Source organism: Triplophysa dalaica, chromosome 4 (genome assembly GCF_015846415.1).
Source record: "Triplophysa dalaica isolate WHDGS20190420 chromosome 4, ASM1584641v1, whole genome shotgun sequence".
Classification (NCBI taxonomy): Eukaryota; Metazoa; Chordata; class Actinopteri; order Cypriniformes; family Nemacheilidae; genus Triplophysa; species Triplophysa dalaica.
In genome coordinates this window covers 24794253-24818138 of record NC_079545.1, presented here as the reverse complement: position 1 = coordinate 24818138, position 23886 = coordinate 24794253, and the positions used below count along the sequence as shown (strand labels likewise).

The following is a 23886-nucleotide window of genomic DNA, read 5'->3' as shown; positions in this document are numbered from 1 at the left end:
ATTTTGGTTAAATTATTCTTTTAAAAACTCCAAAGTCACTTAGGAGGTCTCATACAAGTCACTCTAAAAAGTGAAAAAAAATACTTTCAAAAAGTTGAGTAAAAAATGAAATATATATAAATTGAGTAAATATGCGCTTAAAATTTAAGTAAATCTTAGTACCTTAAATATTTATATAATAAATATTTAGTATATTTTTTTATATGCCCCACTGAAAAAAATTAACAAAATTACTTCAAAAGATTTTATTAAATTGTTATAGCCATTTGTTTACTAAACCACGGGATTATTTGTATTGCATTCACATAATGGAACATTTTGATGTGTATGTGACACCTGTCGCGATGAGCAGCAAAGGAAGACAGTTGTGTTTGCTTTGGCCACATGACCTGCATTCACATAGTCTCTGCAGTCTGGGATCATTTGCACACACCTTCTTGGAGATCTATGAGGAATTTCAGACCACAGCTATGACATTTCCCGTACGTACAGGATAGTCCACTTGCGTACTAAAAGACCACATATCCACACTGCTGTATCCACCTCTGCTCTCTTTATACTGTGTAAGCTATAACAATAGGGCTGTTAATGTTAAAAACAGGGAGACAATTTAACGTCATACATTTTATTTTTAATTGGTCATTATGTATTAATCTAAATAAGTTACATTTCTTTCGAGTGTTTACAAAGCCTTGTTAATATAATTATCAGATAAAATTTGCTCTGACAAGGCAGATATACGGTTTATAAAAGGATTCTGTATATTTATCACAGGAAACAAAGTTAAAATCAACACTAGGAAACATGAAACCTCTTCAAAAATATCAATAAATAACATCACATCTTATGCTGATACATTTACTTACATCAGTATACAATTGCCATCGTATCGAGCTTGAGTAAAACCCTACATTTATTTTGACGCACAACCATAAAGATGGATTTAGATGTGTCTCACATTTATATGTCTTCAACTGAACCATCACAAATGTTACAAATAAACTTTATATGATACTAAATTGATAGATTATTGATAACCACCTCCTAACAAAGTCAATCTAAAAACATTGAGATAAAAAATGTACATGTGCAATATAAACTCTGCGAATTAACATAGCTTTTCAAAACATTTTGTTTACACGTAGACCGGCTTCTATTTATTATGTAATTTCCTATCAACATTCTTTTCATCGTTTTACAGATTTGAAACCAAATTGGTTTCCTTCGTAAATTTCTATGCAGATATGCAACAAAGCATGTTTCAACGTTATAACATCTTGTTGATTTTAGTAGAATCAACCCCTTTAAAGAGCTTTATTGAGTCAAAATAATAATAAACATGTGACATGTTGAAGTAGGAAGGTTTATAATAGTGGAATCTGAAATTTATATGTGGATGAAGATGATTTAGTTCCAGTTCAATATTCATGCCACTATCTGACGCATTCATGAAATTACTTTAAATGTTGAAGCTCTAAGCGTAAACTTAGAAAACATATGGTTATGAGGCATCCAGCAGCGTGTATGTGATCCTGTATATGGGTAGTTGACGAATAAATCAGTGTTCTGTGGTATGACAAATACTTTTTTTAAAACAAACTGTTAAAATAACATTGTTTTAAAGTCTTAATATTTATATTTTTCACATAAAATAGCATAAGAGAGATTCAAAATTTTTGGCTTGACACCATATGACAAATTTGCATATTAGTCCGTCAACTACCCATATGTTACCCTAACCCAAGAGAGCTGAAATTATATATTAATGGGACTGTAACACCTCTCACAAAAAGAAAATCTGAATTAATAATAATAAATAAAAACTATGTAACAGTTCAGTGTTTCAGCATGCGGCCAAATTTGATACATCAAGACTTACTGAGATATATGTTGACAGAGAGGAACATCAATTTTAATTTCGCATCAATTTCATATTCATCAGTTCCTCCTGTCCATCTCTACGCAAAACCAAGAAAAAAAGTTAAACGTTTTGGTTTGAAAAATTCAATTATAATTTTCTCACCCTCATGTCGTTCTAAGCCTGACTGTGGAACACAAAAGGAAACGTCAGACATCATTCACCATTCACTTTCATTGTATAGAAAACAACAGCGTCGACATTCCTTAAAATGTTTCCTTTTGTGTTCTACAGAAGAAAGTTAATTAAACTCTTAAAAAAGGAGCTTCAAAAGCTTCTTAGATGCCATAGATACCATTTGGTTACATAAAGAACCTTTAAAGAGTCCTTCAAATTACATTTCATGCAGTGTGTAATGTTGCTGTGTGTGAATGTAAGCAGTCTGCCAAGTTGTAATGCCGAAAGTGAACGAATAACAAAGTTATTGGCTTGAGAAAAAAGGAGTCGACTCTGAATCACGCGAATGAGTCATCTAATTTTAGTTCCGGGTTGAATTTGGGTCTCTTGGTGTAATGCCTACGTATGTTCCATTTGCGACACTGCAACGCTTTACATGGTAGACCAATCACAGCAGACTAGAGCATCTGACCAATCAGATCAGAGTAGGCTGACAGAAAGGAGGAGACTAGACAGATGAATCGCTGAACGAATCAATTGAGAGCAGTGGCGGGGCTTGCGGAGGCTATTGCCCGGTCAGAAATCCAAGGATTTCCAAATATCTTTGAGTGTCTATTTACACTCCGTGCAAATAGCCCATTTTGTAAACAAAGGCTATATAAACTAACTCTGCCCACCAGTATCTGATTGGAATAGAGAAACTGTAAGAATGAAATAAGCTGCCTATTGTCTCTAGTGGCGTAAAGAGGAAAGCCTATGTCTAGTACTTCAGATCATGGCAGATTTGAATCAGCCTCCTGATGACCTTTTTATCCCCATCACATATCAGATAATAATGCCATGTATTCTTGATTCAATGAAAAATATTGGAAAGTGTCTAACGAGTGTTTAATAATAAAGTTTTAGGGTAGGGTTGGGGTGAACGACTAAACAGATATTTTATATAAATATTTTATTTATTAAAATAGTATTACTTTATTGATTTTAAGATAATTACAAACAAAGCTGAAAACATTCAAAATCAATAAAAAAAAAGAAATCAAATGTATTTTTGGATAATGTTTGATCTGTTGTCAAGACTGCCTATGAGTTTGTGGTTGGCTGCCCAGTCGAACTTTTCCAGTACTCAAGTGTAAGAAAATGTGACTTTTAGATAGCAGCAAACTGCTATTAAAACGAATCGCATTGACCTGGAAGAGAAACTCTCCATTTTACATCAGCGAGCAGCTCAAGAGGAGTTAGGCTGAACGTAGACCGGATTGTTGTGTTGTTTTTGTACGTGGAGCGCAATATAGTATTGTAAAACTACAACAGTTCTTTGGAGTTTGGGCCTATTGTGAAAATATTCAACGTTTCGATAAATCTGCACTATATAGAAACAAGTCATGGTCTTTCCTGAAATACGCGTGTTTTACTGCAAATTCTATTCCAATAAAAAGAACATAAGAATAGGCTGTAGCATCGAATAGTTTGCTTTTCGTTATAGAAGGAAAAATAAGGCTAGCGAAGGACCCTTTGTGAAAGAACTCAAACCTTGTGCTTGTGGATATGCTATTTTTTCTTGACAGAAATTTGTGAAGTAATAACAAAACCATGCGCCGACTGTACGTTACATTCTGCTTTTTTTTCATAAATGCGTTTGTTTCGTACGCTACTTATCACATTGCATAATGTTTTCAACAAAAACGGATATAATGTAATCTTGTTCTAAAATGGTCGCAACATTTTATTTAACAATAACTATAACGTTAAGTGCAGCCCTGGGAGAAGTGTTGGCTAATGCTAATATTATAAATATACAATATTTTTAAGAAGCTATTCTGTATTTTAACAGCAAAATTGAAAAAAGTTAAGCCCCCCTAGCACCCCCAAGAAAAAAGTCCTGGTGCTGCCCCTGTTTGAGAATCAGTCGCAAATTGAGGTAATAAACTTCCTATTATGAGAAAATGGAAGTGTTTTACACTGTGTATGTACGTAAACCTGTTGTTGGACACTACATGAACCAACCTTCTTCAGATTTAAAACAATTAAGAAAGAGATGCTTCTTTAAAGAACCTTTGACTGAATGGTTCTTTGTGGAACCAAAAATGGTTCTTCTATGGCATCGCTGTGAAGAACCTTTTAAGTACATTTATTTTAAGAGTGTATATGAGTTTGGAATGACATGAGAAAATGGCAACAGAATTTTCATTTTTGGGTGAACTATCCCTTTAACAGTGTGTTCTACTGGACATTCTCTATAGGTAGAAGAAGGGAACATGACCTCCTGAATGAATAGGGAGGTGTGCATTTAAAGTTAGCTAATCAATGTTATAACCCTCAATATCTCAGAACTGCGACCCAGCACCTGACTGGACTCAAAGTCTTTCTCAAGACAAGTTCAAAAAATGTCTGTAGCTAAATAAAACAGACTCTTTTTCTTTGCGGAGTCAATAAGCCTTAAAAGTACTTCTCCTTCAAAATTCAACTTTCCTGAGTTTACGAATTGAAGAGCAAGAGACATTTACAAGGAAAAAACACTACAGCATGTCTATAAATATTTCAGGTTTTCTGGGATGGTGTTTGATGGACCCAGTGGTCCATATGAGATGCACCTTCCCTCAGACTGGAACACCTCACTATCCGGCTCTCCGCTGCAGGCTACGCTGCTGAAAAGTTGGATCTGATTGAGTCCTCTCGCAGCTGACGGTGCTTCCCGATGTCACACTCTTCTCGAGGTGTTCTCCGCTCAATAGTTATCCTGTAATTCTTCCTGAGGAACAACGCAGATGACAGGTAAGATCAGGGTGAGTAACTTTCATATTACTTTTACATTAATATAACACTAAAGTTAATTTGAAGTCATGTTCGACATCCACATTTTGGTATTAAATCAATTTAGAAAAAAATGTTTGGAGTAATGTTTGTTGTGTAGTGTTTGTGGTTCAGGTGCTAGCATAGGTTGAAAAATACTGTTTAAACCTTTGCAGCCATTAAAATTGTTTAGTTTTGATCGTTTCCTTTCTTTATTACGATAGTTTAGAAAAATGTTTTGTGTATTTCTTTTTTGTTGCTCAGGCATAAACGCAGTTTGATTGCTAACCGCGGCAGAGATTTAAACGCATGACAGGCATGAGTCTGTTTATATTCCTCATTCAGCTTCAGCTGTCACCGTTAGAAAAGTGTTACAAAAAAAAAAGAATATTGGAATCTCAAAATTGAAAATCGAATGCCAACCCACCGAACGAATATTTGAATAATCAAATATTCTGGTCCAGCCCTAAATTTTACAACTTCTATTCTGTTCAAATCAATTCAGAGTCGAGTTTTAATAATTTTCTGTGGTAATCCATATAGACCACTTTGGAAAATGTAAACAACTCTGGTCAAAAAATTTTCAATGTTTTACTATAGTAGTAAATACATTAGTCCATAAAAATACTTTTATACTATTGTAATTACTACAGTAAACAGAATTCTTTTTTGTGTTCTATAGTATATATGAACCTTACTGTAGTAAATATTTATGTATACTATAGTGATAACTACAGATAATCATTTTATCATCTGGTTCAAATGAAGCTGGCTTTAATCCTGGCGGGTCATCTCGTAGACGCTTGAGTTTCTGCGTGGTTGACAGTATCTTCACTCAAACAGTGAAATGCTCGTAAAATAAACTCTGTGGATGAGGTTCATGTGTTCATGTCCTTGTAAAGTAAGATACAGGCAAAATCAAGAGTGTCACGCTTGTAACATGTTAAAGAGTGCAGCTCATGCACTCACAGAACAAGCGGAGGACATATATAAATAGTAGAATTCCGCTTTCGTGATTCCCTGCATGTTTCCTCACATCACGCAGATCATAGGGCTCTAGATCAATGGATTCGATTCAGCCGGAAAACAAAAAAGAATAGCAGTGCGCCATTACCTCACACACGAAAAAGCACAACGACAAACACACTTCACACAAACAAGCGGCTCTTGTCTAATTCACCTGCTCAACTGTATCGCACTCATGCTACACTATTCAATTTATTCGTAGCACAGACCGATTTTTTCATAGCATGTGCGTGCGACCTATATTTATAACATAAATGTATATAGGAAATATTTAGATGTTTTTATTTATATTTACTAATAATTGACATAATATACAAATGTTCATACATTTTTATATGTATGTGTATTTATTTATAAACACTAAATTAACATGCACAGTACACTGACATATATTATGTAAACACAACGTTTACTCTGGATGCGATTAATCGTTTGACAGCCCTAATTTGAACAAAATACAACAACAGAACATTTATAAACGATTCGAAATGTTAAATAAATGTATGTAAGATTTAATGATACATAAACTATGTAAAAAATAAAATTGAAAATGAACCGGAAGTGCTTCTGGACCAGTATTTACATTTTGCAAAGTGGTATATGAAACAAAATTGCTTTAAATGTCATAAATTACATATTTTATAAATTGTATTCATCAACTGCCCAATATCTTTTTTTACACGACTGATGTTAATGTTTACCTAAAGAAGTAGAATGCCAAGAGGAGAGAAATTCCCAGAACTCCTCCCACTATTATCCCAGTCACTGCCGATACACCTAGTCCACCTGCTTACGAAAGAAAAAGAAATTGTTTGTAAGAAAAGCTGCACATCTATACTACCAGGAGTTACATGTACTTTAATGTGTTTAAAATACATTATTTAAAATTCACCTCAAAATTGAAAATGTCAGTTATATGTCATCCCAAATGTATATGACTTCTCATTTCTCGAGACTAGTTTTTTAGAATTTCGTCATGAGAAACGCAAGAACAAATAAGATTCTAATTTATCGTTGTGTGATGGTTAGACTTGATTTTTGAAGCTCCCTTGTAAGATAATATGACAGCATTTTAATAAAAAATTATTAGTTTTATATTAGTCATATACATCTGGGATGTATTTAACACAATCTCACAGGAAATCTTAAGTATTTTACAATGTGGCTAATTCTTTAGAATTTGTACAATATAATTTTTTAGTATTTGATTTGCATCGTATAAATTCATTGGAATCATATGTCATCATCCCTTTGCCCATAAACCCTCTTGCCTGCATGACTACCGCCCCAATAGATCTACTAAGGATGCCATCTCTCACGTCATGCACTCCTTCCTCAAGCACATTGACAGTAACAATGGGAACTATGTAAGACTGCTCTTCATTGACTACAGCTCAGCGTTCCATACTATAGTTCCCAGTAAGGTAGCTTCCAAACTCCTGAATCTTTGCATGAATCCTTCACTCTGCGTATGGATCCAAGATTTTCTCACTGGCAGACCTCAGGTAGTGAAAGTAGGCCAGTTCACCTACAACTCCATCACACTGAGCGTAGGAGTGCCACAGGGCTACGTCCTGAGTCCCCTACTCTTTCGACACACATGACTGCGTGTCTTCTCACTGTTCCACTACTATTATCAAGTTTTCTGATGTGGTTCTGGGCCTTATTTTTAAAATTATGAGACCGCTTACTTAGGTAGAGAATTTAACATCTTGGTGCCAGGATAACTGTCTCTCTCTGAATGTGACCAAAACCAAAGAGCTGATTGTGGACTTCCAGAAGAGGCAGCAGCGGACCTATCCTCCTCTTATGGATCAAAGGGACCCCTGTGGAGAGGGCGAGCAGCTACAAGTACCTCGTTGTAAACATCTCTGAGGACCTGACATGGACTTCACACATTCAAACACTGGTGAATAAAGCCAGGCATAGACTGTACCGTCTGCGACAGGGAAATTAAGGGTTTCTCCAATTTTTCCTGAAATTGCCCTGCAGAGAGTTGTTTGCTTAGGTGAGCGCATCTCAGGGTCGGCTTTACCATCCCTGGTGGACACCTACCTCAAATGCTGCAAAATCAGAAAAGACTTCAACCACCCTGGTAACTGTCTTTTTAAGCCACTGCTATCTGGTAAGCGCTTCAGTAGGCTCCTACACTCAGTCTCTTCACATTATTTGACCTCACTCATTGCACAAGAAAATTCAACATCCTTTTTAGTGACATTGCAACTTGCACACAGCATTGACTTCTCTTTTTTTGTTGCTGCCAAGTAACCACCTTGTGTTACTATCTGTTTGTACATTCTTTTGCACATTCCTGCTCATGTAAATATTTACGGTTTACTTCTAACATAGACTATACATACCTTATCTTTATATTATTTTTTATTACTTTTGTGTTTATATTTTTGGAGCTGACTTGTCTTTGGAGCTGACCTGATCTACATTTCACCGCTGGTTGTATATTCTCTATATAACTGTGTATGTGACGAAATAAATATTGAATATTGAATCTTGAAATGAATCTTGGAAGATTTTTTGGGTGTGAACCACTCCTTTAAACTATCGTTGCACTCCACAGTCTTGTTGTTTTACAAGAAGTTGAGTAACCAAATAAAAACTTCCATGTAACAGTATGATGTTATGTTACAGGCAGATTCTAAATCATTTATAGTGTTTCTTGATCTTTACGTATGTCATGTCCATGTGGAGTGCATTAGTATCAGTCTTGAAGCAGCAGAGGTAATTTACATGATTGATCCGGCTGTGGTGGGATTGGGGGACCTGGTATTGTTTTCAAGGAGAACCATTCCCTCTTAAAGCCGGGCATGATCTGGAAACTTCCGTTAGTGCCAAAGTAGTTCAAGATAGTCTGAAACCATAAAAAGAAACCGTATGGTTAGGAGACCCAATTCAGAGTGCTTAAAACGATGTCCTAATAGCACTTCCCCCCTTAAGAACAAGAGTGTAAACTATCTCAATTAATGTGTTGAATCTAGCTGGACTCCTGATTTATTGACTAGTTTGAGAGTTTTTCATGCTGGGAAATTAGTTTGTCACTCATGTAAACCAGCTGCAAACTGGCCAAGATAGAAAAACAGCAAGACTTACCAAAGATCTAAAAGAAACATGTTTTTGTTTGTGACTGCGTTAATGACTTTGTCTGTGTCTGTGTGCTCTTACCTCATGGGTGCCTGCCTCTAGGTCAGTCATCCTTATGACAGAGAAATCCCCATTTCGGTCACCATTGGCATCTATAGACACCTGGCTGGCAATGCCTGTACAACAGAATGTGAGGAATGAGAAAATTAATTAGTTTGAAGAGTCAGACATTCCAAGGAAAACACCAGCAACGGTCGACAAATTCCGGGTGGGCAATACAACAGGAAATCTCATCCGCCTCCTGCCGTTTTTGTTGGCTTTGACCGGAGAAATGGTAATTTCATCTGTACATCTGTGTTTCTGAATTCTTGACATTTTTAAAATATTATTTCATTTAACAGGAAAACATGACCCTGTTCTTGATCATTCTGGCCGAACAAAACATTGTTATTTCACATTTGGTTATGTTGGTGTAGTCATTGAGAGCAGCCTGGGCTGCACACATGTCTGAGCTCTTGTTCCGTTTAATAAATGACAGTGGCAAGAATACTGGCTTACTATTCACAAATACAATAATGGAAATCAAATGTGTTGAACCATGCAAAATTTTGTGTGCTGTAGTTTAAATGTTTTTATTTACCTAAAAAATCTTAGAGACAAAATACTGCATCACAGAAAAGAATGCTCTTGTGCTGAAGGATAAAAATGTTACCGATATCACCCACTCTACATTAAACCAAAACTTCCTTTACAAAGTTAACTAAATTAACCTTCCACCCTTCCACATCCGAGCGTTGATCCATTAATTGTCATTTTATTCAAGTCTTTAGATATAAAATGTATGGCTAATGAAGTCTCAAAGAAGCAATGTGATGATTTTTGCGGCATCTAGAGGTGAGGTTGTGAACTTGCAACCAAAGGCTCACTCCAACCCAGAGCTCTGTGACCCGACGGGGCCTGAAAACTAAAAAATATATTACAAAGTTTGCGTTCCGTGGCGTATGCTTGTGTGTTTGCTGAATTGTGATCTGAAAAAAACGAGGGAAAACGCACACAAATCAGTTTTCCGCATAAACTGTTCTGCACATGTTCTCCCGCTCTTTTCCTCGTTGTCACAACACAGCAGTTGATGATAAGATGAGTGTGATAAAGCAAAATATTAGCGAGGGAAAACTTATTACAGTTACAAATGATGCAGGGAAAGATGGACTTTGGAAAAATTATGATCTTCTCATTACTGTCAAGAATGGCACGTAGTATCCTCAGCATCCCTGCAAATACCTGCAGCAGCGAGAGGAACTTCAGTGCAGCTGGGCTAACTTTTAATCAGAGGAGGACGGCGCTCAAACCATCAACAGTAGATTTTGAAGTTGGAGTTCCAGATGGTTCAAAAAGGATTTTTGACTTTTACACCTGTTAACCCACAGCAAAGTTTCTCATTGGTAAGTCTGTGCTATTAGTAATTTTTTCTTGTGTGAACACTGCTTAGGAGGCAACATATGTTAAACGCGGTTCGGGTCGGGTTTAAAATGTAACGGGTCGCGTTAAACAATCTCGGGTACGAGCCGGGTTCGCATGCAGACCTCTACTCCACCCCTTTCTTTCAAAGCACTACGGCAGCTCCCACAGGACAAAGATGTCGTCACGATCTCGCATCTTTGCTAGAGCAGTTTGTCCGTTTAGGGCTACTGTGGTAACAACATGTCCAATTCCATGCAACATAAATAGCTCATTCTAAGGTTATAAAAACATATAACTTCATCATGTAGGGTCTTATACACTTCTGAAGACATAGTTAAGTGCTTAACTGGTTTGGCTGGTCAGCAAGTTGATATCCCAGTTGGCTCCAGTTTAAAAAAGCTTAAATATACCTGGATCCCAGCTTATTGTTCACAAATGATCAAACACCCTTTTGTTTTTAAACTGTAATACAACAAAATGAATATGGATAATGCAGACAAATTTAATATAACAATCTGTGGACCCTGTAATCAAAAACACAGAGAACATGTGCTGCTAAACATTAAACACATTCAGGGCCTGATGTTATTTATTTAAGTGCTACACCCCAACTCTAGATGCACACAAGCAAAATCTGCATGATTAACCCAAGGGTTATACTTAACTGTAGTGTTTTTCTTCATGTAATCACTGTATTCTGACACCGTCTGGCTGCTGTATCATCTAGACATGCTAATCACGAGCTTTCACTTCATTACTGACAAGCCTGCAGTCACCGTTTATTTTCTGCATCACTGAGCTATAAACTTATATATTTTTTAGCAGTAGAGGTGAAGTATTATTATTTGTTACAAAATGCAAATGAAATCAGCCACAGTGTTTTTGCAGTTTCTGTAAAGAAAGTTCTGTGATCCTTGATTTTGTACTATTAAAACTAGGGTTGTCAAACGATTAATCTTGATTAATCGCATCCAGAATAAAAGTTTGTGTTGACAAACATGTAAAGATGAATAAATTTGACAGCCCAAATGAAAACATCCATAAATTCCAGAATTCCAAAAGCAGCTTTTATTGAAACCAAACTGCCAAATGCTTTGTGTCAGATTTGATCTCAGTATGATTTCATTGTGCGTCAAAAATACCGCTTTGCAGAAGATTAATGTCTACTTCAACATTACTGCATTTTTGCCAAGAATTACCTTCAAACGTCCGGTTCCACATGCTGTGCGTGATCTCCAATCCATCCTTTTTGGTCATACCGCTACTCACCACTTCACGCAAGGCGAGTGCATACAGAAGCAGAGCATCATGGAACCCCTCCATGAACATGTTGACCTGAAATGTAATGAAAGAGCAAGGTATGAGCAACATATGATTATGGCAGTGATTTCTTTTCTGTGGAACATTGAAAGGATGCAGCTTTCTTCAACAACAGTTCATTTAAAATTATTACATTTGCATTATTCACTGATAATTCTGATATTCAGATCACAAATCAGACCTTTTCACATTCAGAGAAAGTATTTCACCCTCAAGGATTTTAGGCTAGACTTTCTCAAGTTGCGCACAAATCAACGCTGGTGTAGATTGTCTCCTAACATCAACAGCGAATAAGGTGAGGATCCATATATATCCGTGTTATTCACTGAAATTTTAAGCAATTAAAAACTAATAAAGGCTACCCAACAGCCTTGAATACTGAAAAGCATGTACTGATAGATGCTTATGTTATGATACGGATTAATGATCCGTTCCCGCCGCAGAGCTGTGTGCCGCATGTCCACTGCCCAAGGCAAACAATAGTAAAACCCGGAGCTTAGCCAGTCTGCTGCCCGGGGGAGATTTGATAACCGGCTGCCAAGATTACTGTATATTTACATTCACCCTCAACTGCCTAATAAGAGTGAAACAGCAGGAAAAGCTGATATAGTCATATGACTGTTTATATACATATTCATTTTTGGAAGCGTGAACAGAGGTCACATCTCCAAGCATTCGGAGCATAACAAACCCCACCGTGTTTTCATACAGAGCACAGCATGCGATTCGGCAACACAATGTATCGCACTGGACATTCCATGTTTCAAAAAATGTCATGCTTTCTCATTGCGAAACAAGTGTGAAACTTATGCCATCTCGGTTCAAGAATGTGACATGAAAGATTTCGATTACATTTCTATTATTTTTACCAAGAAGTTAAAGGAGAGGTCATGTCTCTAAAACACCTGTCCCCCAATGTGATTTGGGCGTTTTTTTTTCAGCACAGTTAGCAGAGTTGAGCAAAGTTATTATACGTTAATTCATTAATCATACATGTTGACTTTTTTTGTAACCACTGAATTATTCAATGTGTTTAAATGGGAAATAACTCCAAATGCCAGCACTCAGCCATCATCGAATGAATGAAGTAGAAAAAGTTGTGCTTCATAAGTGTGAATGTAAGTTAGAGTTCAGTGGACACTCTGTTTTAACCAATAAGCCTGTTCCTGTTTATTTGGGCTGATTAACTTCAGGCTCTGGCACTAAAATGAGCAACCGCATGTCAGTTTCCTCACCCCAGTGAAGAATTATCTAACACAGTCTCACTGTCACTTCCAGGTATGCTGCAATGATAGAAAGGCCAAAGTACAGGATTCAGTAAGACTATTTATTAAAGTAGACTATGCAGTATTGTAATAAGGAACGAAAAAAAAAGATATAGAATTGAGAAAATATCAAATAAATGAATGTATAGATTTCAAAGGTTCACGTTTATTTATTTAGTGATTCATAACATGTTTTTCTTTATATTGCACACATACTTTTTGGGGGAGGAGGGTTTCAACTTTCAAGTTTGTGTTTTCAAAAGTATAAATCCTGCATATTTTATGCTTTTATATAGCTTTCTATTCTTATTCATAATTGTTTTCTCACTTTCAATCAATTTACTCATGACCTATATAGTTGTTTAGAGAAATGTTTATCTGTAGTTATCCGGGTGGTTGTTGTGGTTAACAAGCTGTATTACACCTTGAGAGATAACCCTTGAGAGAGTTTTGGCATCCAAGACATCATTTCAATTTTGTACTTCAGCCAAGGTACAAAATGTCCTCACGTCATACTCCCCCTAAAGGCATCCTAAGAGGATATGACTTTCTCCTTGAAGAATAAGCGTGCAATCACACAGAACTCACTTTTCATGTTCATGCTCTTTTGGTGATTCTTTGAAAAAAGCAGCGCACAGCGTTTTTTTTAATGTTGCTAGGTAAAAACCAAAATGGGGGGTTAGTTTTTGAAGCACCAAAAAGTGCATCCATCGATCAAAGAACTGCTCGACACGACTCCATGGTCTTAACAAAGGTCTTTTGAAGTGAATCGATGCGTTTGTTTAAGAGAAATAGCCATATTGACAACATTATTGACCGTAAGGTCTACCTTCCGTTATCCCTCGGCTGCGCGTGAAACAGAGGCTTGGTTTTCCGGGCAAATGAGGGCGACGAAAGCTCCCGCACAGAGGATACGATCTCCTATTGGAACAAAACAAAAAATGCCACGTTCGTCACTGGAACTTACGACACGCCTACATCAGTTTGTGGTATGATTTGGCTGAGACCACCCAAATGTATATGCAAGTAAGGTGGGCGTACCTGTCAGTAAAATCGCATTGGAACCTGATTTCCAAATATAGTAAGAGGCGTTACATTTCCATCACACGCTTGCAATATTCGACCAATCACTACAGACTGGTTAACTGGCCAATCATAGCACACCTAACTTTTCAGAACCCTTAAGGGTTCTTCTGCGGTATGTCTGTTTTGAACACAGTGACACCCTTCATTGCTGATCAAATAGAGATGATTCAAGCAGAACAGAAATGTCTGTGACTTCCTTTGTTTGTCTCTCTGGTTTTAGCTCTCTCTAATGGTCAGCAAAGCAGCTGACTGCATATATTTTTCTAGATAAGGGCTGTTGAGATAGAAACAAGCAATGTTAATTTACAGCTCATTTGTGTGTCCTGAGCTTGATATTCACCATTGCGTTCACAAATCCTCCTTCTGATGCTTCTTTTTAACGAGCAATTCTTTCCCAAGTACACACAAAGAAATCATCTTAAAAGCAAAGCAATTAAACACAAATTGCTGGAATTGAGCATGAATCACATGTCTCGAAAAGCTGTGATTGGATTATACGCACATGAACAGACAGTTATTTTAGCAATGTTAAATTTCTGTGAATTTGATTTGTTTTGTCCTCAGTGCTTAAACTTGATAATCCGCAGAGACGCATGATAAAGGGTGAGGAAGCTAAAGGCAAATAAGTAACAGATAAACCTCGGAGCCAACAGATGACAACTATTACTAACCACGATAAAATAACATGTCTGTCGGACTCATTTGAGGTCTTGCTTTCTTTGAAGAGATAATGTTTCTCAGCTATTTCACAGAATGCAAGAGTTAATGATGCTGAAGAATGTTGCCTGTTCCAAGGATTGATTCGCGAGTATTTCTACTTATAAAAGAAACTTGTCTAAAGGACTCTTTCTGTTGAATGTCAAAGCATTCAACGTGTTGCTAATGAGTGTGCTGTAATCCAACACACCCACCTACTGGTCATCAGTGCATAAAAATACCTCACAAGACTGTATTATTGTAGAATGAGCTTAACAGTGTGTTTACACCATACGTTTTTATGGTCTAAAGCCTCAAAGTTAAAAAAAGATGTTATAGTTCGATAAAAAATTTGTCATTTCGTGGAAGCTGTCATTTATCCAGCAGCTTTACGTACACGTCAAGTTCTTCACAAATAAGTACAGTATGTATACATTTCCTGGCAGGTCGCGTGAATTGCTAAAACCTGTGCGGATGTTCATAAGAACACCACTCAATGTAAGCCAATTCCCAAAAATGTATCACCTTCCTTAATGAATAAAGTAAAAATTCTTCATCCACCTCATTAATTCACCAAGAACACCTCATATAGAAAAACTGAGCAGATCCTACAAGGCAAAAGCCAAGTCTATGAAAACTCACACTCCTTCTATCAGGTAAGGCTTTTCGGGGAAGTGAATTCGCACAAAGAAATAATTGTGCTCGGCACACTCATGCCTTGACGTTTATATTGGGAATAAAAATGGGCTTTGTCTGAATACTTTTGTGTGTATGGCGGTAGTGTCCCTCAAAAGTCCCACTCAAGCCTTTTGTGGCTCCTGTTGATAAAGCAATTGAGCCAGTCAAAAGTGGCAGGGCCCCCACTGAGGTTATTAACCTTAGCACTTCGATTCATCCACAATTGTTTGTTTCAGAAAGACAGCTCCCGCTGTCTGCTCTAGAAAAGCTTGACAGCTTTTCAAAAGAACCTGACCGAAATATGCTGCCTGCACGAGCATTCATTTGGGGCCTGTTTAAAGCGCCAAATCACCCCATTCAAATGCACCTAATGTGTAAATACTATACATTTAGACCACAGTAAATACTTTAAGCGGGTTATTAAAAAAAAAACGGCTTTTAAACAGTTCCTATTATGCACTTAGGTACATATATGTATAGATGTGGTATCAGTATATACTTTTGAAGAACTCTAGAAGGAATACCACCCCATTGACAGCATGGGTACATTTTTGACCATTTTATCTGATGTTGCATTGAGACAGTTCTCTCTCATAACTTTATACTGTTTATATTCTACAGATACATCCTCCTCTGTTACTCCAAACGGCACAGCAAAATCGATAAATTGTGTAATAGACAAAGAAAATGTTTGCAGGGAATTCAGATGTGCAGGAATACATCCAGCAGAACCTACCATTCCTTATGGAATTTAATAAACATTATTTTGACACACATTTGGTTTTTGAACATGACTGTACTCATTTTTTAAATTATAACATTCAGTCATTTTGTTGCAAAGACTCACGTACAGCATTGCAGTCTCCGCAAACAGGGATGTTTGACTGCTGTAGCGACTTTTTCATTTCTATGGAGAACTTCTCGAACTCTGATTTGGTGGATCTCAGAAACGTTACTGTGTTGAGAAAGCCGTAGGCGGCCTTGGCCTCATAGTCATGTTTGTCTCCTCTCTTCCAGGATCCGTCTCCTGTAAAATAAAACAATGGCCCAACTGAGGTTTCGATGTGTTATTTAAACATGACCATACCCAAAATTTGCTATAGGACAAGTAAGGGAGTTTAAGATTATACAAGCATGTTTGCATGGGCCTGCTGATAATGCAGAATTACAATGGCTGCAACAATAAAGCTTTTCAGATATGCCCAGGAACATCACAGGAACATCCTGGACGTGCACACCACCAGACAATATCCAGGCACTATTGTGGTGAGCCAAATGTTTTAGTGGCTGCTTCTATTGAATGTAATCTCTTTCAAGCAGAAAAGCTGTGCCTCTCATTCAGTTCAGTGTAGATAGCTTCATTGTGCTCAAGGGTCAAAGTGGGACAATCTCGTCTGACTACAGCACATCTTGGGAATAGAGATAAGCTTTGTAATCATGCTACAATGGCCGTATGTGGAATCACAACACTGTAGCCTTACCATAGGAAGAGGAGTTGAAGAGCTCGATGTTGAAGAAGATGTGGCTGTCGCTGGTTAATTTTCGTCGATGAGCAGCCAGCATGAGGTCTCGCACTGTGTCCGCCTTGGCGCACATGATAATCACTGCACAAGAAATGAAGAGAGAGAGAGAATTGCTTGTCATTCGAAACGTCACAGAGCAATAATTGCCAGCCAATGTAAGCGCTCTTAGTGTATAATCTTACCCAACAACACCTCGTGCACATTTACAATTGCAAAACTTGATTCGTGGCACGGACAAATAGGCTCTGTTATCCCATAAGAACACGAATCAAACATCTGAATTAAGATATTATCGTTGATTCTCAGAAAAGTGCCGTTTATTTAACATCATATACGTCCTTAATACTATTCGCCAGCTTTACGACATCTCGGGGCACTGAATCCAGCATTTCTTTTCCAATTATGTAAACCCAGGCTCACAGTACCATTCAACAACGCCCACCTGGTGTAACAGAACCTCAGTCTAGGGTACAAAATATTTTCCCATGGAGCAATGAGGTAGAAAATAAACAAACAAACAAGCAATCAAACAGAGGTCTTAAAAAAATGCAGTGTCCCATAAATAGGAAGATTCAGAGGATTGGAACTTTCCCCACAGCTAAGTCAGTGTAATGCGCTGCTTGAAATATCCTCAGCTGAGTGGGACAAACTTCACCTCAGTATTCCTGCACTATAGCACCCTTTAATTACAGAGCGCGCAGCACACTACAGGCCCTGTGTTGACTCTCCGCCGATTCCGTGGGGTACGGCTCCAGCCAGCAATATTTCAAAATTTTGGATTTTCCCACTGACACTAGTTACAAATGAGCTGAGGAATGCAAAGGGGCAACACATGGCACGCTTGCCGTCGGTTGCGCTGCATTTAATGCACCTAGGGGTCTATATAAAAGCATAGTGTCAATGTGCACGTGGAAATAAAACGCTGTGCAAACTATATCGCTACCAAGTACAAGGGTTTACTGTCTTGCCCTCTGTCTGACTTTGGCATCGTGGCACAGAATGCAAAATAAGCAGAGCTACAGTAATGACACATCTCTGGCTTGGTAAATTCACTCGTGTGTTTCGCCCGAGGGCCGGTGTGCAGGCTTCCAACAAGCCAGTTTGTGGTGCCGGGCTCACGTCATTCACTGTCAAAACATTGCAACACTATATCACTTACTAAAAGCGTGTTTAAGTCTGAAATTGCGGAGAAAAAAACATGCAAACAAACATACAGTAGCTTGCAATTTTATGTGAATTTGCAAAATTTAAACTTGCAAAATTTAAACTTGCAAAGCCCTATTAGCTACAGTATTAGTATATTTACTATCTCTATAAAAACTAATATTGATTACAAAGACTCCACTGTCTCTCATGAGAAGATAAAAAAGTTTAATCAGCACATGTGCAGCCTGGGCTATGTCAACATGTCTGGATTCTTTTACATTTGCTTTTCGTTAAAACATTGAGTTTTTTCATAATTCCATCAACTATTAGCTATACCAACTGATATACCACAGTCTTGTGCTGCAGTCCAAGGCACATTGTGAAGTGGAATGCCTAAAATCCCCACATGAATTAACAATTTATCTGAATACGTCCTTATATTATAGTCATTTTACAATGGCTTTGAATGTGGCTCATCCAATCAGATTTCAGTAAAGACAGTTTCAACGGACGCACGCGCAACTGACCACCAGTTAACTTCCTCTTTGTGTTTGGCTAATGTCTAATAATGTAACTATTTATATTTAATTGAATTTATGTTAATATTCATTTATATGATTATTTTAATGTATAATCATTGTATTGAATAAACAATTTGTTGAATTTTATTGTATATTCATTTTATTAAATAAACATTTGTTTAATGTAGTTTTGACGCATTTAAAGAAACCGTATGATACATTGACAACTAGCGGTTGTGCTTGGTGTCGCATTCTAAATTCTAAATATTGGTGGGACAAGTTTAGTCAAGTTATGGTTCTTCGTTTATTTTTTAATTGTTATCAGAAGTAATCTATAGGCACTCTACTGTTTGTTAATGTGTAGCGGAAGTTAAAGCGGGCATAACACACAGGGTTTCTCCCAATCTCATATTAATCTTGAGTACCTATAGAGTAGTATTGCATACTTTGTATCTACGAACTTCGCGAACGTATGCTCTCTCTCTCTCCTGCTTACAAGTGAAAGTGACGTCTGCGCATGCTTCTTCTCCTGCGCTCCTTGCTGCCGTGTGGCCGTGCGGCATGCTTTTCCAGGAGAATTGACCAATAAGGGACTAAAAAAGTTGTTACAAAACAGCTTTATGTGTTCAAGAAAAAACTTTGTGAAACCTGTAGGATCGCTGGGGAAGTGTATCAAGCACAGAAATAACAAGTTGACAAGTTGACCATGTCAAGCATGAGAAGACAGCACTTTTAACATTGTAAAGAAGTCAGAATGCATGAAACACCGCTCCACAGCCGCTTTAAGCTAGGCTCACAAAAGTGTGCATGTGCGGTGATGTTGTTAAGATGAAACCGTCTATAGGAAATATCCATAAAAGAAGACTGACAAAAAAAGAAACATGCATTCCAAAGCCTCGTGAATTAAATCAGGCGTCAGAGGTGGTGGAGAATGTCCCAATGACGTCCTTTACCTCATTTCTAAAGATGACTGCAGGCAACCTGAAACTATTTGGCAATCGGCTCTGGTTTGTGATTATGAAAAACTGTGTAAATGCTGGAACACACTACACGACTTTTAAAGTCTGAACAGATTTGACTACACACTTGCTGACATTTTGAAAGTTTAATTTGAAACGGGGCATCACGCACTACGCGATAAAATCTGAAGACTAGCACACAGTTTCTTAGCAAAAGTCTTGTAGTATATTCCAGCCTTTAGAGAAAGATAGTGCTGAATAGTGTTATTCTATGTAACCATATAAAATATTTTTTTCCTTAATGCTTTCCATTCTCCTTAAACACTCTAGTGTCCATAAAAAAGAATTTGAGAGCCTTAGTAACATTCCCCTTAAATAAATAAGAAACAAAATCAATTCAATTGATAAAAATACATAAATGTAATTGGTAGTGGACAGAAAATTATACATACATATTAAATTTGTAAACTGCTCTGACAGAAATCAAATGTATTTATACCTGCATATATTACCTGCATCTTTATATCCGTGCTGTATCAATACTCCTCACTAGAATACATGTACATCAACCTTTCATGAGCCTCTGAAAGCAAAACAAATGAAGTGTCTGCCATGCCTGGAATACTAATGCCAACGCAGCCAATCTACCTCATGGAACAGGCTGCAGTATTTAGCATTCAAAATATGTAAATTAATACAGCGGCCATGTCTGTAATATAAACGCAAACTTTATGACCATAGGACCACAGCCCACTTTCTGGTCACCTGTAAAAGCTTTCAAAAGTCAAATTTTATATCTGATGTTTCCTTCTAGCTTTGAGACAATGGTTGATTTGGCACTGTTGTAACATCACTTAAGACAATTAATGACACAGAATAAATCCACTTTCAATGCTGTCAGTGATTCACAACTGGTGGGTCATGACCCATATATGGATTGCAGGTTTGTGCAGCAAATCATATACTTGTAGTTGGGATATCAAAATAAAAATGCTTTCTGTATCTTTTGATGTTGACCACAAAGTATATGTGATTATCTCTACACATCTGTCACTTGATAAAAACTGGCTAAACTTAAATTAGGATTCTTAATATTTCTGCTTGCAAATTGTAGTTTTAAAGTAAATAGGCTGTTTATGTGCGGTCTTTATACGTCATGACCATTGCATACTTTTACCTTTTAGTTGCTTTGCGTATTGCAACATGTCAAAGACCTCTGAATTACTGAAACTGGTGAAAAAAGGAAGAATTATAAAAATGTCTTAAAAGCTGTAACCCCGACATTGTTGGTGTCAAGACAGCCCCAAGACAGCATTAACCTCCTACCCTGTTTCACTCATACCACGCTGACATTTTTAGAATTGGTGGAACATTCCTTTAATGACCAGTGTTCATGTTATATGTTTTAGCTTAAGAAACCCAAGATGTTCATTTCAAGACACTGAACGCATGGGACCCAATTAGAAAAAAGATACAGGGGACCATACCCTTGTGCGGGGCCCCTGTATTGAGGCATATCTGTATATTTTCTGAAATCAACAACATCTTTGGTGGGAATGTGAGAAATGCACTGTTTATGAAACAGGATAAGTAATGAGGTGCAAAGTCGGACTTTCTATGAAACAGCATTGGGGCAGACCGATATGATGTTTGAAACCAGACTAAAACAGCAGACAGTTAATAGTTTTGACAGCAGGCAGATCTTTTAGCGCCATATTGTGTCCAAGACTAATAATAGCCCTGTGCTTCAATGAGGGTGTATTCCCTCCAGTTATTAGGAATCAGCCAGGCAGACAGCACATGACTTTACTCGCAATGAGAAACGCTGTTAAAAAAGTGATGGAGGATGTCTAAAGCTTACAAATGTTCCCAAAAATTCCAACAGTTCTTGTTCAGTATTGACTGCCTGTCAAAAATGTTATCATTTTTTCCCACTTACTCCCCTACGGAGGGCAACAGAACACTTTCCTATCTTAAACAGAAGTGGTGTTGTCTATTGTAGTGAAGCCCGAGCTGATCCTGGACAGGTTTGAAACAGTCAAGCATAGAAAACAATATTGTATATATTGCCACATGAATGTTGATTGATGTACCATCCCATGACCATTTAACATGTTCCCATTGATACGAGCAACAGTTACAAAAACACAAGGATTTCAAAAAGATTTCAAATCTAATAAACAACTAAAGTGACTAAATGGCATACCGAGAATTAGCTGAATAGTGGAAAAGTTTGGAAATCCATCCATTTGACCTGTAAATACCTCAGGTCCTGAGAACAAGCTCCACAAGAACAAGTGAAAATTGGTCGACCATCAGCCCTTTCAAAGCCTATTTTATCCGAAACACATTGAGTCTCACCTGCTTTAGAGCAACCAGTATTTGAGATGTTGGCAATGACCATCAGTTTTTGCATCTCCGCAAGTTATTAGAAACCATATTCAAAACCAAAAGAGAATTTTGTTTTTTGCTAATTCTGTTAGTCTACCAACCTTTCCAATCCAGTGTTAACTTTACGGAAATCCAGTATAGAATAATTCAAGATGCAATCCATGTAAAAGAAAAAAATCACGTCATTGACCCAAAACGTGTTTGGAAGGTGCAGAGACAGACAGTAGCTATAATGTCATCGGAGTTTACAAAGCAAATGTGTGGAAATAAACTTGTTTTCAAACATATCAGATCTGTTAAAGCTCCTGTCTTGATCCCAAGGCTACAGCCACACTTATGTTCCCATGACATTATAATGCAATGGAAAACGTATCTGGAGTTACGATTGCAACTATAACTTAAAACACATACGCTTAACTTCTGAGTACATTATTACGACCACCTGTGGTGGTATAGTCTACCTGGTAAAAGGCTGGAGATAAATGAAAGCTCGCCATCCATGCGTAAACTCTCATTTTTAGCAATGCACGTAAGTTATAGGGGACCGTTTCAGCGCGTAATAAAGATTATGTAATACGGATGTACTAACGTTAAATGAGTAAACGAGTACCTTCGCTCCCGTAGACTGACTTTATGATCTCGTCGGCGTCTACCCTCTCTTCATGGGAGTTCAAAACGGCGTGATCTATAATGTGGTACTCGGACAGCACCGTATAAACCCCCTCCATCGTAAAGTAACAGTTCCTCTCATCTTTGTCGTCATCGTAAATCAAATACGCGCTTCTCCAGTCGAAGTGTCCGAACATCGCCTGGAAGGTCTCCGCCATTTTCAGGTAAGTTGGAGCGATTCGCGTGAGATGCGAGTACTCGTTGGTTTTGGAGGTGAAGCCGGTGGCCAGAGCACCTGCCGAGATCACCGGGATGTTCCAGTGCGATGCCACTCTCACCACCGGCGCCGCCGAATACTCGCACACCGGACCGAGGATCAGGTCGGGACGCTCATCTTTCTGCTTGTCCACCAGCCCGAACAGAGCGTCCATCCCGCACGCCGAGTTCTGATAGTGCACATTGAAGTTCAATCCCGCAAAGAGATCTCCTTTGCCAAGGGTCTTCCTCGCATACTCAATAGCCGGGAGAACTCTCTGCTTTGAGAACAGGTAGGAGTCATTGAGAGGCAATATGACCAGCACGTCGATGCTCTCATTCAGTGCACTTGTCCTGCCAGGCATCATGAGGGCTACCCAAATGGACAGGCAGAGTGACACGAAACATGACATGTCGCCTCTTCAAAGTGTTCAGTGTATTAAGTGAGTCAAAGCTTTTTGGTGAGTCAAAAGCTTTTTGGAAGTTTTTTTCGGTCTCCCAAAGTAAATGGTTATTTCAATTAAGACGCATCCTTGATTGAACTTAGTATGTCTCAATCCCACTCTTTCTTTGAAGAAGTGAGTTGTGTCGTGTGTGTGCTCCTGCAAGTCTCTCCAGGACACTCTTCCCGTGTCTTCTCTAGGTCTCTAACTCTCCTCTTCCCAGTGTAATTACTCTTGTTAGGATGTGTGAAGTGTGCGGCTGCTCACCACACACGCTGCAGTTGAGCAGGAATTTTGAAGCATCCTTTCATTATTATTCCTACGTCATCTGCGCGCAGACCGCCTCCCCCTTAAAGCTACAGCGTCGCTATATGTTACGACCCGCCAGTTCGTTGTGGAAAAAAGTCAGCAAATTACACCGTTGCTTGCTTTCTGATTAGATATCGAAGAATAGCCATAACTGTTTATTCAATTTAAACTTAAAATGAAAAAGATTTCAAATATGGCTGTTCTTCAATGTTGCAGCTATTGACGCTTTTTTATATGCTAGTGCAAACGGTTTAATGCATATATTATAATAACC

The 23886-nt window shown here is 37.9% G+C and overlaps 1 protein-coding gene across 2 annotated transcripts; it reads right to left on the bottom strand.

Annotated features, from left to right (window-relative positions):
• Positions 1 to 230: 230 nt before the first annotated feature.
• npr3 (natriuretic peptide receptor 3) lies at positions 231 to 23559 on the bottom strand. 2 transcript variants are annotated; one of them, XM_056746172.1, is made up of 8 exons: positions 22607 to 23559; positions 16938 to 17060; positions 16308 to 16483; positions 11611 to 11746; positions 9032 to 9126; positions 8600 to 8720; positions 6556 to 6643; positions 231 to 4787 (listed from the first exon to the last, which is right to left on the bottom strand). In XM_056746172.1, the coding sequence occupies exons 1-8, from the start codon at positions 23271 to 23273 to the stop codon at positions 4676 to 4678; spliced, it is 1518 nt and encodes a 505-aa protein (XP_056602150.1). In that variant the 5' UTR covers positions 23274 to 23559; the 3' UTR covers positions 231 to 4675. The 2 variants fall into 2 exon arrangements, with proteins under 2 accessions (XP_056602150.1, XP_056602151.1); XM_056746173.1 differs by having other exon boundaries at positions 6556 to 6640.
• Positions 23560 to 23886: the final 327 nt, after the last annotated feature.

Excerpts from the sequence above, each read along its gene's own strand:
- npr3 (XM_056746172.1), bottom strand. The coding sequence starts at position 23,273 with ATGTCATGTTTCGTGTCACTCTGCCTGTCCATTTGGGTAGCCCTCATG. Across the intron at positions 11,747-16,307 it reads TTTGCGGAGACTGCAATGCT|GTCAACATGTTCATGGAGGG; the intron begins GTACGTGAGTCT and ends ATTACATTTCAG. Across the intron at positions 4,788-6,555 it reads TTGGCATTCTACTTCTTTAG|GAAGAATTACAGGATAACTA; the intron begins GTAAACATTAAC and ends GTTGTTCCTCAG.